Source organism: Andrographis paniculata, unplaced genomic scaffold, assembly GCF_009805555.1.
Source record: "Andrographis paniculata isolate CXL003 unplaced genomic scaffold, ASM980555v1 Contig62END, whole genome shotgun sequence".
Classification (NCBI taxonomy): domain Eukaryota; kingdom Viridiplantae; phylum Streptophyta; class Magnoliopsida; order Lamiales; family Acanthaceae; genus Andrographis; species Andrographis paniculata.
In genome coordinates this window covers 4,666,228-4,682,853 of record NW_026137598.1, presented here as the reverse complement: position 1 = coordinate 4,682,853, position 16,626 = coordinate 4,666,228, and the positions used below count along the sequence as shown (strand labels likewise).

Sequence of the window (16,626 nt, the reverse complement as noted above, 5' to 3'; positions counted from 1 at the left end):
GACTATATTTTATATTGTTAGATTTCTTTTTGAAGATATGGTGAGGTTCGTCAATTCCAATGAGGTAGAGACGTACACAGCTTTTTAAATAAATTAAACAATACAGACTCATTTGACCTTATGTGGTTTATTAAATTCTAAGGTAATGATTGAACTTACTATTACTGGCTGTTTTTCTATTTAACAATTTAATAAAATGTATTTTTGGCAAAAGATTGTTCTTGATTCTTTGCATTAATTCTTTATTCTATACTATTTACTATTTTGCGTAACTTACGTGGTTAGTTTACAAATACGTAATTAGTTTGGATGCAAATGCAAGTTTGAGTTCTTTGTCATTAATTCCCCTAATTCACAATATTTGGTATTTGGGTTGTGGGCCTTATGGCTGGTGGATTCATAAAAAAATACAATAATTTGGGACAAAAATGTACTCCCTCGTCCCAAATAAGGTTCAATATTTGTTTTGGGCACAAATTTTTAGGTGGGTAGTATTAAGTAGGATAATTTAGAAATTAGGTGATGTGATGGTTTTATTTGGATGATGTGATGGAATAAAGTGTGAAATAGAGATTAAGTATAATTAATTATTTCATATTTTGAAAATGTTGCAGGTGTTTTGGACATATCAAAAATAAAATGTTGCACGGTATTTGGGACGGAGTATAATCTACGATCAAATAACTAAGCATAATAATATTAATTACAAAATCAAATTTAAATATTATATGAGGTTTAGAATTCACAAAAAAGAGAAACATATATTTATTATTATTATTATTATTATTATTATTATATAGAAATGACTATGATGAATGTTTGCCCCAGTAAAAATTATTTATTTTTATTTATTCGAGAAATAAATAATAATTAATTAAATCTTTATAAAAATACTTTATGTTCATGTCATGTCATGCAAAATATTCAACGTAGCAGTTAATTATAAGTTTATTCTTCTAATTAATTAACAATGTTAGAAAATATGTTACATATGTAAAACTTTTGACTTTAATTAAATTATGTCCACACGATGGAGCTTATGCGAAATAATAAAAAAGCCTAATAATAATAATAATAATAATAAATAAGTAATGTATGAATTTCTAGAAGGTCGAACTACTCGACTTTGTATTAATTTCTAATTTCTCATATATGTATATGTATATAAATTAGTTATTTATTTGTAATTCAAAATAACCAATAGAATGCATAATTAAGGATATTTGCAGACAAGTAGATCGAATTGACAGGGAATTTGAAGTTTTCCTAGGTTTGGGCCTAGACACACAAAAAAAAAATATATATATATATATATTTTAGTAACGGAATTTCGTCTCTAAAGTTTACGTAGTTAACACAATTCTCTTTTTAATTTTGTCTCTAATGTCATTGATAACGGAAAAAGTGATTTAGAGATAAAAAAACGTTGTTACAAAATTGATATTTTCTTGTTGCGAGAGTTTGAAAATAGTAATAGAAAAGGAGTTGAAATTTATTTTAATTGAATAATAATAAGAAAAAAATTATAAAATAAAAAGAATAAAAGTTATGAATATTAAATATTAAAACAAAAACAAAAATAAAAAAACTCTTCGAAATTTTTTTTTTCTTTTTTTTTGCTTCATGTTTGTTTTTTAGATGGAATAATCGCTAAATGTTATCTTTTGCATGAAAAATAGATGTTAGTTGTAATGTTTAATTTTAGAGTTCAATTGAAAGATTAAATAATAATAATAATAATAAGGGAAAATTGCAAAAAATATCTCACACGTATACTCAATCATTACTTTTGTCCTATATTTATTTCACTGACAAAATATATTTTACATATTTGCAAAAGTCGTTATTTTTATCATTTGGCCGCGCGGGCAAAGAACATAAATAACAACTTTTGTAAATATACGAGACATATTTTGGACAAAAGTGATAATAGAATAAAAATGTTAGATATTTTTTTGCAATGATTTAATGAATGGATGCATGCTGAGATGAAGTGAGTATTGAAGGAGGAATCATTCATGGAATCATGCCAAACAAATGAGACAATTTCAAATCAATATTCCACACGGACTTCTACTCAATAGTCATTAAAAAAAAAAAAAAAAAAAAAGGGAAATATTGAAATTAGATCTAACTTGTTTATATTTGAATAGTATAATTCAAAATCTTCAAACAAATTTCAGTGTGTTTTAGTATCTACCCTTTATTATTATTATTATTATTATTATTATTATTATACCCATGCCAATTTTAATCCTCAATGAATGATATTGGTGTTTTAGTCACTATTTTATCATTAATTCTTCTAATCATTCTTTTTAAAAAAAAAAATAATAATAATCTCGACTGGTATAACGAAGAGCAACAAAAAAAGACAGCGACATCGAAAAAGATGGCAAGAAGGAGATTGAAGTGGAGGAGAAAATTGCAACTAAGATGGGCAAAGAGTTGAAACAATAGCGTCACAAAAAAACTATAGTAGAGTTGACTAACACTACACATATGATAAAACGAGATAAAAATATATAGATGAGAAAAAAGTGAAAGATTGAGATACACGTGCAATGGTGGTAATGGAAATAGAATAGAATATATAGGAGGCGAGGTTAGATGGTGGTCCGCTAAAAGAAGAAGACAATGAAAATGAAATTGAGGACATCAGTGGAGAAATGATATAAAATTCAATTGATTGTTATATTTGGGGGAAAATCGATATTTGAACTTTAAAAAATTGTATAGTATGTATAATTTACGACACCACGAATAATGTAATATGATATTAATGACAAAGGGAAAGTTTTGACATACTCTCTTATAAGATCAATATCTCTAAATACTTGCATTTTGTTTTTCTTTTTTGGTTCTTATAATTTTTTTTCTTTAATTGATTGCTTTGCATTTACTTATATTTGAATTTTTATAGTAGATTCAAACAAGCATGCAAAGTTTGAATTAGATATACTCTCTTCGTCCCAATACAATAGTTCTGTTTACTATTTTTGTTCGTTCCAAAACAATAGTCTCATTTCCATAAATAATCATATCACTATAAAACTACCCTTACTTTTTCTTTATTATTACACAATTGTCACTATTTTTTACACTAATACACTCACAAGGAGAAAAAAATCTTTTTACATGTACTTTTTACTAACTACCAATATAATATTAATATTCGTTAAATCTCGTATCAAATTCAACCCCGGCTATAATTCTAGGATAGAGGGAGTATAAAAATTTGGAAATGTCAAGGTGTAGCTACAAAAGTTATTTGAAAATTGTAAGTTATTAGCACCTCTGTTAATATATAACATTTCTTCTTTGAATTGTTGCAACTCCTCAAATTTTCAATGGATCTCATGAGTGTATCAACAACTTGTGTCAATATTTTGACATTCTCCAAACAAATTTTCTTATTTTGTAGCATTGATAGAATGAAATGATGCCAAAATTCAATATGTTTATGGCATTGAGGGTTCGTTTGGATGTTAGTTGGACCAAACTTAGCAATATGTTTTCAATATTTTTTTACCACAAACAAGTTTTTTTGAAAAAAAACAAAAAAAAAATGAAATGGAGCTTACTTATAATAATTCTTGTTTTTTTTTTAAATAAATAAATATATTTATGTGTATTCAGATAATCATATTGATAATATAAAATATATATATTTATTGAATTATTATCTATTTTGTAAATGGATATAATATATTATTATATTTGTGTGAGTATGTATAGATTTTTTTTTTTTTTTGTATTATTAACTAAAAATATATATTTGTGAACACATCATTTTTTAACAGCAAATATTTTCAATACTATCCTCCAAATTTCAACTTCTCATACTCTATAAATATAGGTATTGTTAAAAAATTTCATTCTTATTTATTTATTTATTTATTTATTTTGATGACGTGAAATTTGGCTCATTGCTATTTTAAATTTGGTAAGACAAGTCAAGTCATACTGCACAAATCCTGCGTAACAGATAAGACTTAGAGGTATCATAATTTAAATTCATGATCTCCCGACCATAAATCCATGAAAGCATTCATTGCGTGAGTTGTGTATTTTAGTAAAAAGTTCCATTATTTACAATCATTTTTCAAAATTTTATTATTATAAAAGGTAAAAACTACATACCATGTTAAAACTTAAGTCTAACTCAAAGGAGTCCACTTGTTACACATGGTTCGTTAGTGTGACTTGTTTTACCATGCCTAATTAGCAAGGGTATTAGGTTCGATCGGGGTTTACCCAATGCGCACTTTCGGATAGCGGCTGCGAATTTATATGTAGTAAAAAAAAAGTACTCCTTTTGTCCGTCTCTACCGGTCACATTTATCTTTTACACCATTATAATTAACATTGAAGTATTCTTATATTTATATAATTTTATATACAAATGTCATCCGATTAGTATTATAATACACTAATTAAAGTATTTTTGTACTTTTTAAAAAATTTGAACTATATTTTATTATAATACTCCCTTTGTCCCATAACATTACATTTCATTTTTTAGTAACTGTACTATCTACCTAACATTACAAATACCTTTACAACTTACAATATATTACACAAATGTCGTTACCTTTATATCACACGTACTAATAAGGTTATTTTAGTAATTTATATTTTATTCTTACTATATCCCAATATAATACTAATATTTTTAAAATTACGTACAAAAAGTAAATGAATACTTACTTTTGAGACGAGGAAAGTAATTAATATTTAAATATCAACACACAAAAAAAGTAAATGAAATTTTAGAGCCGTAGGAAGATATATATATATATATATTCCAATTGGAGTATACCCAATATTTTTTTGGCCATCTTTAAAATTATCAAGGGGCAGTGCAGTTTACAGTTAACAGTACAGTACACACGCAGATTAACAATTCGTTATGCACAATTTCAAATTAAAAAACCCAACTAACATTCTTTCTTGATCTTGATGTCGAATCAAACAAATAGACAAGACAATACGAGGATTCAAACAAATCAAGAATCAATGTTCAAATAATCCCAAGAACAAATGAATGTGTGAGTGTCCCAACACGAAGAAGATGCTGTCCTAAGGGAACATGCCTCTTCCCCATCTCATCCACAACACTCAAATGTCTGCACAAATCCACCTCCAATACACCCACCCCTTCCCCCAACCCCTCCATCTCCATCTTCTTTATCCCTACCAGCTTCTTCCATTTCCATTTCCATTCCCAGAACAGCAACACTGTGTGCCCTCCCCTCCTTTCCCCTGCATTCTCCACCACAACCCGGACTTCCATTCTCGTATTCTTGCACGTATTCGTGGTCATCGTCGAAGCATCGACCCATTCGCAAGCCGTCGAATTGCGCCGGAGGCATTCGTGCCCGTCATCCAACTCAAGCGACACCGACGTTGGAGCTTTCACCGACTTGTACCTGAATTCCGAGTAGCTCAGGCCGTCGGCGAATGAGAACACCGTTGGTCCCTCGTAGAAACGGTACGTCCGGCCCGGGTACCCTTTTTCGGTATCGGCTCTCATGTGCATGTCCGACATGTTAACTTTTTCTACGTACGCTTGCGGGTACCAAGTCATCGGTAGTCTTCCACCTACATCAGATAGACAAAAAAAAGTTAGAACTGTCAGAAAAATGCAGCCATTAATTTATATATGCACAAAGGAGAAGCTCCAACAAACTCTACATAGTACGAGATCTTTTAGATGTTGGGGACTCTCCTATATTTGAAAAATAATTAATGATGCGTATCTCTAACCGTTTAAGTTATTAGGTTAGATAGTCATTTTGATCATCTAATCTGATTTCAGAGCCTAATAATTTAAATTTTTAAATGAGACGATCTGATCGTCTCACATTAGAGAAGTCAAAAAATAAACGTTTAGGTAAAACAATCGTTCTGATCATCTAACCTTAGAGAAGTCCAAAAGCAAACAATATCATACTTTAAGTATCAATATGCCGTGTTAGAACTTACTCGGGTTGTAGTATCCGAATATGATGTCGGCAATGGCAGCGCCACCGGCTTCTCCGGGGAAGCCGGCCCAAAGGATGCTCGAGACCTTGGGGTCGTCTTTTGCGAATTGCACGTCGATCCCTCCTCCTGACATTATGACAAGAATCACCGGCCCTTTCGACGCATTCGCGACCTGAGACACCAAGAGCTGCTGCTGGCCGGGTAGAGTGATCGCCGTCCTGTCGAGGCTTTCCCGCTCAACGGACTGATCCGAGCCCACGACTAACACCACAGCATCAGCAGCCGCCGCGACTTTCCTCGCAGCATCCACTCGAGCCTTCGGACACAAGACCGTCGCACAGCCCGGCTCGTACACCGTCCTGACAGATGCCGTTAAACCCTGCAACGGGCTCGTGCACTTGCACGGGCTGCCTAAAATTACAGTTAGAATCCATGAAACACCGACCGGCGTTTAGCGCGTAAATAGCCGAGAATACCTTCGTAGTTGCCTAACATGGTGTGCGTCGCGTTAGCATTAGGCCCGATGACCGCCAAGGACTCGATTGCCGCCAGAGATAAAGGCAGCGAGCCTTCGATGTTTTTCAACAGCACAATCCCCTGCCGAGCAGCTTCGCGCGCAAGTTCTTGGCTCGTCGGCGTACACACGTCTTTAGGGCCGAGATTTCCGTAAAATTGGTTCCTCGGGTCGCCATCGAAGAAACCCAATCTCATCATCGTCGCGAAATTGTTCGAGACAGCTCGATCGATCGCCGTTGTATTCAGCAGCCCACGGTCGACGGCTGCCTCGGCGTGGTTGCTGAGGAAGGATCCGCAGTTGAGATCCAAACCCGAGTTTACGGCCAATGCCGCCGTCTCCTCCGGCGTTTTCGTGTACTTCTGGTTGTAGAACATCTCCTTCAGCGAATCGCAGTCAGAGACAATGTAGCCGTTAAGATTCCATTGTCCTCTTACGACGCCGGATAACAAGTCGGGGTCGCCGCATGTCGGCTTGCCATTCACTTGGTTGTAAGAACACATGACGCTCGCGACATTGCCATCGACTACGCAGCTCTCGAACGGCGGCTGGAACGTGTCCTCCATGTCCTGCGGCGTCACCTATCACAGGGGATCATCGCAGAATCAAGACATTCAGTCGATCGATGGCTTATAAACGATGTAAGAAAAAATTTGAATCCGGCACGCTACCAATGCGTCGAAAGTGTATCGTTGAATCCCTTTCCAGTTGTCCAAATCATACGCCGTGTAGTGCTTACAGCACGCCGCGACTTTGAGGCTGTCTGAATCGCCATCTTCGCGCTGCTGCAATCCTCTTACATACGCAGCGCCATATACACTGGCGAGGAATGGATCTTCTCCGGGAGTTTCTTGGCCTCGGCCCCATCTCGGATCGCGAAATATGTTGATGTTCGGAGACCAGAACGTTAGCCCTGCTAATCCTACATTGTACATTGCTCTTGCCTCCGTCGAAACCACCTGCTTTAGTACATACATCGAATTCATTCAATGAATCAAAAGACTATACAATATGTAATTAATGATGAATTTCTTTGATTCCTTACACAAGTTTCTTCACCTAATTTGCCAAACCAAACTATAAACTACTTGTTTATTACCAGTCGTGTGGAATTAAACTTAACCGACAGCTTCAAAGCTTTCAGTTTCGGACAACAATGGCGATGGGAATGAAATTTGTCGGGAAAAAAAGACACAATCAGCAAAGGTGTCTGAGTTTTTACCTTTCCGATGGCTTCGAACAGAGACTCGTTGAAGGTGGCGGCGGTGAGGATGACCTGCGGGAAGCTGGTGGCTCCGGGGACCAGGGACGAAAACCTCGTCCCCGGACCGACGTACGAGACGCCGTGGAGAGCTTCCGACCACCACTCGTAGCTCGGAATCCCGAGCCGGCTCACGCCGGTCGCCTTATTCACGAGCCACCCGATTTTCTCCGGCAATGTCAGCCGGCTCACCAGGTCATCGACTCGGCTCGTCAAATACAACGACGTATCGCAGAAGCTGAGGTTCCTCAGCCCTGGATTGTTCGCCACGTCGCAAGCGAACGGCGGCTTAGCCGGCGAAGGCGCCTCCGCCGCCGCGCCGGAAATCATCCAGGCGACGCACAGAACTGAAAAACAGGGGATCGAAAAAGCATTTCGAACCGTTGCCATTAACAAAAACCTAAAAAGCAAAAATACAGAGGCGGTAAGAAATGAATGCAGCGATGGTGAAACTGAAATCGAAGGAATATATTTAATTATTTTAATTTGTAGGAATTGAGGAAATGCGGTTGAAAGGGAACCCGTGAGGGATGAGATTTCGGGAACATTAATGAACGGGGAAGGAAACTATCCACCCTGGTTTGCTCTGAAACCAGAAAAGTCAGAGAAATTGGATGCAAGAAATAAAGGGGACGTGCCCGTGAAGGGATTTTTGTATATTGGAGGAAGGGAGAAGGTGATAGATACAGTTTGGTGTATGTATATTGTGGGCAGTGAAACTGAAGGTGTTCGTGTTCGTGTTCGTTCATTGGTTAAGGAAGGATATAAATGGAATTAATTTATGCACATTTATACTTAACACATTTAATTCGAGGAATCTTTGTACAAATCAATTAGAATTTTGGCGTCCACTGGAAAAGATACTTCATCTGTTTTTATTTTGTTTTAATATTTTCTTTTAATCCAAATATGGCAAAAATAAAGTATATAATTTTTATAATTTAATAATTCAGTCGAACCTGATAGTCTTCAAAATAGATCCAGATAAAACAATCTTCACACCTTCAAGTCATCATTATTGGACAAAGAAATACTCTCTTTGTCACACCTACCATATTTATATTGTATCGTATCTTTTTTTTTTTTAAAAAAAAATAATTATATATTTTAATTTCATTTAATTTTTTTAAAATTTTAATTAAACTAATTAATTATTTAATATTAATTTATAATTATTTATATTATAAAATAATTATTTTTATTAATATATTTTTAATTATTTACTAATTATATTTATTATAAAATCTTGTATCTACGGTAACCCAGATTCATGATAGCTCTGCTTATTTGAATTTGATATTGGACTTTCCTTTTTTTAAAAAAATAAAATATTATATAGTATCCTATTGTTTTTATTAAATACTGTTGTTATATTAAAATGTGCATAAAAAATTATTTTTATTCAAAATTCATGTGTTATAAATAAAGATGGCGAAATGTGTTGTAGCTTAAAATTGTAAAGTAAATTATTTATTAAATTTTAAAATATGTTTTTATCCAACAAAAAAATATTTAAGACATTCAAACATATTTATTTGCATAACACATAATTAGTTGTGTATTTATAGTTGACATCGACTTTGGACGTAGAAAGTGTTTTTTTTTTTTTTTTATCTTTTAATGTAACATGAAAAAAATTCATATTATAAAAAAAATGAATTTTTTTATATATTTATACTAAAAATACAGAATTATTATGAAATTTACCCTATTTATTCTTTAAAAATGTAATAGTATTCTTTAGAAGTTTCTAAAAATAATAAAAGTACTAATCATATTAAATAAAAATAAGTACTAGTATTTGTTATAATATAAATAAATATTCAATATATTTTTTTATGTAGAAAATTAATCTTGAAATTTAATTATTTTTATTAAAAGAATTATTATTAATAAATAAGTTCAAAATTAAAAATAAAATATTAGGCGAACACAAATCCAATCCAAGAGAAGACAATTTTTGTGTATATATATTTGAAATTTAATTTAATAAGTAAAAGGTTCATTTGAATGAGGCCACAGGCCACTTTCGCTCCTCCCCATGGCTCCTTTTAGTTTCTCGCTCTACCAACTTGCAATATACTACTATGCATATTAAAAAATAATAATCCCTTTTAAAAGTTTGCTGAATTATTTTAATATTATGATTTGAATGAATATAAAATATACTTTCAAATAAAATTATTTTTTTATAATATTTTAAATAAATTCTGATATGATATTTTTTGAAAAAGTATTTATAATAAATAATATAAAAATAAAAATACAGTTAAAGTCACTTGAAGAGAGTGGTTTTTTTTTTCCAATTTTTATTATTTTTAAGGCAAAGCAGTTTTAAATACTATTGTGTTTTATATGTAAAATAAATTATTTTAATGACAATAACTGGGATTTGCTTTTTTTTTAAAAAAAAAAAAAAAACAAAATCAATATATTTTTCTTCAAAAATTAATATACAATATATATTTATTATTTTTATATTATCTACACAATTATATATATTTTATATTACAAAAAATTCAAATTAAAATACAAAACAAACACACCCAATATTTTATATAATAAAAAAGTTCAAAATATAATCAAAGAGAATAGCTTTTTTTTTGTTATTGGAATTTAGGGTTTGTTGATTTTGGTTTAAAATTTTGATTTGAATTTTAGTTTAAATAGTATTTTGATATAATATTTTATATATATATATATAAATAATACTACACATTTTAATTAACAACCATGCAAATAAAATAATAATTTTCATCCAATTTAAGATTTATATTTATCTTTTGTATACAGATTAAGAAATATAAGTATTTTAACAGTAATGTATAGTCATTACTTTTTAGATATAAGTGTATGATAAGTGTATATAAGTGTATAAGTGTATGTTTGGTTTGCATTTTGAACCAAATTCATTACTATTTAGTTCATATGATTTTAATATAAAATATACTTCTTGTGTTGACTAAATTCTTGATCATTTGTTTTTTATACTTATGATTAATATAAATTAGTATTTTATAAATATGTAGTGTAATAAAGTAATATAATGTTCATTATGTTCTTAAAAAGTAAAAAATATAAATATTTTGATATTTAACTAAGAATTTTTTTAAAAAAAATAAAAATAAAAATTTTGATTTGAACAATCTAAAATGATAAATAAAAAATTTAATAGCGAATGGCGTAAATACTATTTTATATTACAAAATATCACATTAGAATGCTATATAAACAAAATGTAAATAAAAACATCAATTTAAAATCAAAATCAAACAAACCAATGGTGTGTTATTAGATTTTGGATTTTAGTTTTGAGTTTGAGAATAATAATAATTTGAATAAAAATTTTTATTAAATATAATATTTATGTATTTAACATAGAAAGAAAATTGAGTTATATATATGTATGTATATAAAATATAATAAATTTAAAAAACATAATTTTGAAAAAAAAAATGAATAGTACAAAACCAGAGCAAACACATCCAAATTTTTTAATTTTAGAACGATAAGCTGTATTACTTACTGATTATTTTTCAATTTTTTTATTGTACAGTAATTAAGATTTAATATAAAAGTTTATTATTCCCTCCGTCCCATATAATACGGGTGTATTACTGTAGACACGGAAATTTAGGTAAAGTATAATTAGTAAGTAATTAAGAAATGTATTAGTAAAAATAATTATTATTTAGTAAAAATAATTATATATTAAAATTAACATAAGTAAATAATTTAATTAAAATTAAAAAAATTATAAAATTTAAAATTTAAAATGCGATTAAAATGCATAATTATATTTCCAAAAATAGAAAGGACAAATTATGTGAGACTGACGAAAATAAAAAATAGGGACAAATTATATGAGACGGAGGGACTAGTATGTAACATTTTTTTTATAAATCTATCACATTCAACACTTATTTAAATAATAATAATAATATTAATAATAATTATTATTATTATAAAGTTTTATTTACAGAATTTTTTTTCCATTGATCATTATATTTTTAATTAATTTATATATATATTATATATACTTATGAATAAATAATAATTACTTTTTTGTTATATTTCTCAGTTATCCTGATTTAAACAAAAGAATTGATTATCTTGTCCACCAAAAAATATAAAAATAAAAATATTTTTATACAGATTTTTTTATAATATTATATAATAGAAATTAAATAATAATTTTTTTTTTAAAAAAAAAAAACTTAGAATCGACTGATTAAGAAATAAATTAAAATATACATGTGTATGATGCGTGCATGCATGGGCATGAAACCAATTAAAATAAGGTATTGTGACTGACGGCGGAATTGAGGGGACACGTCACCCCTGAACTGCCGTAGCAGCGCCGCCGCCGCCGCCGTAAGTGGAGGCCCTCCGCCGCTGCTGCCGACTGTTAAATGGACGGATCTTCATCTTGATCTTGAACTTGAAGAGTATTTTAGATTTACTTGAGAAAGATATTACAAATGGCTATATATCTTCATATATATATATGTAGTTCCAAAAGTACATTTAAGAGTGTGTTTGTCAGGAGTTTGAATTTTGGATTGAAATTTGAATAGTAAAAAAATTGAATTGGAATAAATTGTATAATATGATATAAATATGTATTTATTTGATACTTTGAATATAAAATTAATTTTTAATATAATATAAAAATAAAAAATATATGTTTAATTTAACATTTTGGGGAGAAAAATTTTGTGTGAATAGTAAAATCCACCAAAATCCTTCAAACTTTGAAGGATTCCAAAGGATTTGCACTACTCACACAAATTTTTCTCCCCAAAAATATCAAATCAAAAATTTATTTTTTATTTTTTATATTATTTTAAAAATAACTTTATATTCAAAATTTTTACTGCTCACTTCTCAATTTAAAATCTAAACCCTCGAACAAAAACACCCTTATAAAATTGTTTGATTGCTAATTAGGGTGTTTACGATATTGTCTTAAGGCTTGTTTATTTTGTGTACTTGTCTTGCCTTGGGAGAAAATTTTATAAATATTATAAATAAAAACACTACACATTAATACAATATATATAATATATTATTTCCATCCGGCTCTAAGGTCTTATTTTATTTTTTCTACGTTGATCTTTGAATATTATTTATCATATAAAAAACGTAGTACAAATTAAAGAAAAAATTGTAAAAATACTTATATTAGTGTCTTATAATACTAATAAAATGATATTTGTACAAAAAAAAATTATACAAATATTTTTTATGTTAAATATAATGACGCAAAAGATAAATGTGACATTTAGAGGCTGACGGAGGAAGTATATTTTAATTATTCAAAAAGTCAAAGTTCAAAATAAAATAGTACTAGTATTACTTTATCAATATAATTCTTTATACTTAATATAAAAGTAAATTCATTCAAAAACACTAATTAAACAATAAACTACAAATGTATATATTTTTATAATATATGATTTCAAAACTCTGAATAATTTCTTCCACTTTACTTTAAAAATTGCAGGGTGTCTCCTTATACTTCAAAATTATTGTATGAAAACCCCGTCATGCAAAATATATCGATAGAAAATGATCATCTTCTTGTCATACAAAAAAAGTTTTATTACGGTAGGTTTCATACAACGTTTTGAAAATATAAGGGAGCGTGATACAATTTGTAATAATTTTATGTTTAATTTATTTATAGTACATAATTTTATCAATCTAAAATTTTATTATTACCGGCTTAACAAATTATAACCATTTTATTATATTTTTTTCTAATTACATAATACTTTATCATTCTTTAATAAATTTTTTATAATATATATATATTTATCTACTTCATTTTAATATTAATATTAAAAATATAAAATTTTTATGTCCAAATAAATTATATTAATTTTTCGGATATATAAAATATATTTTATTATTTTCGTTTATCCAAGGACAATGTATATAGTGTTTTACTTTCTTAGTAAATGTGTAACCCCGCAACTTCATAAATATTACTATCAAATTTGTATTTTTTCGTATCAATATCATTAATGTATATTGAATTGAAAAATATAAAGGCAAAAAAAATTTACACAAAAAATATCCACCAACTATCATTTAACTATTCTCATTTCATTTCAAAATAAATTTTTAATTTTTCTATTTTTCTATTTTTTACAATCTAAAATAATAGTCTATTTTCAAAATTAATCATACTCCCTCCGTCCCATTGAAAGGTTATTATTTTTTTATTTTCGTCCGTCCCAATACAAGGTTATCATTTCCTAATTTAGTAATTGTACTACCTACTTCACATAATAAATACCTTTTCAACTTACAATATATTATACAAATGTCATTACTTTTATATTACACCATACTAATAGGGGTATTTTTGTCTTTTTTACTACAATCAAATATAATACTAATATTAAAAAATCTACGTGCAAAAAACAAACATCTATCCTTATTGCGGGACGAAGGGAGTATCACTTTAAAATTATTCGTACTTTATTATTATTATTATTATATTTCTTTTACACAATACACGCAATGATATTTTTAGTATTTTTTTATTATCTACTCTTCTTCTAAATTTAATACTCCCTCCGTCTCATATACCGTGTCTGCTATATTGTAGACACAGTATTTTAGGAGGGGTGTAATTAGTAGATAATTAAAAATATATCATTGATAATTATCCTATAATATAAATAATTATAAATTAAGATTAAGATAACTAATTAGTTTAATTAAAATTTAAAAAAATAAAATTAGAAAATTTAAAATGAGATTAAAGTGTATAATTATTTTCCAAAAAATGGTACGTGAGACGGACAGAAACAGTAACGTGGACATGATATGTGGAAAAGAGAGAGTATAATATTATTATTTCTTAAATCGAGTACTGCAGTCCAATGACACTATTGTTTCAAGACTGTGGGAGTTATTCTCTCAATTCTTATTCCAAAAATAGATACTATTTCAATTTTTTTGTTTATTTAAAATAGATACTACTGAATAATTGTTTGAATTAAAAATTATACTAATCTCTAGACAAACCAAACATACAATAAAGATTGAATAAAAATAAATATCAAATATAAAATTTTAAATAAAAAAATAAATTTGATATTTAAATGGAAAACAAGATATTTTATGTTATTTTAAAAAATACTACTTCTATTATGTAATAGATAATTCATTTATTTGTATGTAGTGTGGATTATTAAATTATAAACGATAAATTATGATATTATTTTATTATTTTTAAATAAATAGTGTTCTTTATATTTTAAAAATATGAATTAAGATATATAATTAAAAAAATTAAAATATATATTTAAATAAATTTAACATTATATTTCAAAAAGGTTTATACAATATAAATATTATTTAAAAATAATAAAAATTTATATAATACAAATATATTTTTATTTATTTATAATTAATTTAAACTAGTTTTATACAAAATATATACAAATAAAAGGATTTTGAATGATTATGTATTATGAATTTAATTTAATTAATTTATATTTATTATTATATTTAAAATGAATAAATCTATTAAAAATGAAAATAGAAGAAATATACTATTCCTTAATCGGCTCTAAGGTTTTATTTACATTTTGCGTTATTATATTAACATTAAAAGTATCCTTATATTTGTATAATTTTTACACAAATGTCATTATAATGATATTATAAGAAGTATTTTTGTCATTTTTTCTTGATTTGTACTATATTTTCATATAATAATTAATATTTAAATATCAACATGTAAAAAATAAATGAGACTTTATAGAACAAATATATATTACGTTACGCAAGAAAATGCAATTAAACCCAAATAATAGTTCCTCTGTCCGGCTTACGGTGTTCCTTTAGAGTAGATACGAGAATTTAGAAGATGTATAATTAGTAAATAATTAAGAATATATTAGTGAAAATAATTATTGTATAATAAAAATAATTTTATATTAGAATTAAATTAATTAATTAGTCTAATTATAATTTTTTATATTTTAAAAATAAAATTAAAGTGTATAATTTTTATTTTTTTTTTAAAAAAAAAGAAAATCACAGGACGGAAATATAAAAGTAAATACGGTAAGTGTGACAAAGTACCAACTTATTATGATGATTTAGTCTTCTAGACTATGTCAAATTGTTATAGGTGAAATAGTAGATAGAATTTAATGTTTGGAAATTAAAATTAAAATTTCTCATTTTTTTAATGAGTGGAAATACATTACATCATACCAATTGGACTAATTCATTGCCTCTTCTGCCGCTTTAATTTCTGTGTTGATGTAATTTTTCAACAAAAATAAAGTAAAATTTAAAGATATAGAAAATATCCTTAAACTTGATTAATTAGTGCCTGAGATTAGGAATCTCTAAACACTGTATGGTACAGAAAATAAATTGGAAAATAAAAGACTGAAATTTAAAGTGGTGATCCCCAAATCTGACTTTGCTTTGTTGAAGTTGATTGAAGATACCTTGCCAAATGATGATCCAAATCCTTAAATATTCCCTGGGAAACCGTACTGAAAACCGTCACCCGAACGGTTACAACGTCTCCTTCTCAACCGTCTTCCAACCTTTCTCATGCTGACACGTGTCCCCAGCAGACCAAAATTCCCTATATTTCACTCCTTGAGCCGACCACAGACCTTCCGCTCTTTTGGCCCGACTTCGTCCTTCGTCCGACCTACTTCTTCGCCCGACCCCACTTGGGCCGACCTCCATATCAACCGCCCCCTGTCTTTGATCAAAGGCCTCCGCGTTTGTCCAACTCCTCCTTCTATCCGACCTACAGTTTACCCGACCTGCGGATATCCCATCTCGACGACTTTCCGTATCGAGGACCTCCCGACTT

General features: G+C 28.6%; 1 protein-coding gene across 2 annotated transcripts; it reads right to left on the bottom strand.

The window, feature by feature from the left end:
• Positions 1 to 4,931: 4,931 nt before the first annotated feature.
• On the bottom strand, positions 4,932 to 8,481 carry LOC127261065 (beta-xylosidase/alpha-L-arabinofuranosidase 1-like). Of its 2 annotated transcripts, XM_051289226.1 has the most exons (6): positions 8,285 to 8,481; positions 7,725 to 8,163; positions 7,174 to 7,464; positions 6,465 to 7,083; positions 5,989 to 6,399; positions 4,932 to 5,604 (listed from the first exon to the last, which is right to left on the bottom strand). In XM_051289226.1, the coding sequence occupies exons 2-6, from the start codon at positions 8,151 to 8,153 to the stop codon at positions 5,024 to 5,026; spliced, it is 2,331 nt and encodes a 776-aa protein (XP_051145183.1). In that variant the 5' UTR covers positions 8,154 to 8,163; positions 8,285 to 8,481; the 3' UTR covers positions 4,932 to 5,023. The 2 variants fall into 2 exon arrangements, with proteins under 2 accessions (XP_051145183.1, XP_051145184.1); XM_051289227.1 differs by having other exon boundaries at positions 7,174 to 7,461; positions 7,725 to 8,481.
• Positions 8,482 to 16,626: the final 8,145 nt, after the last annotated feature.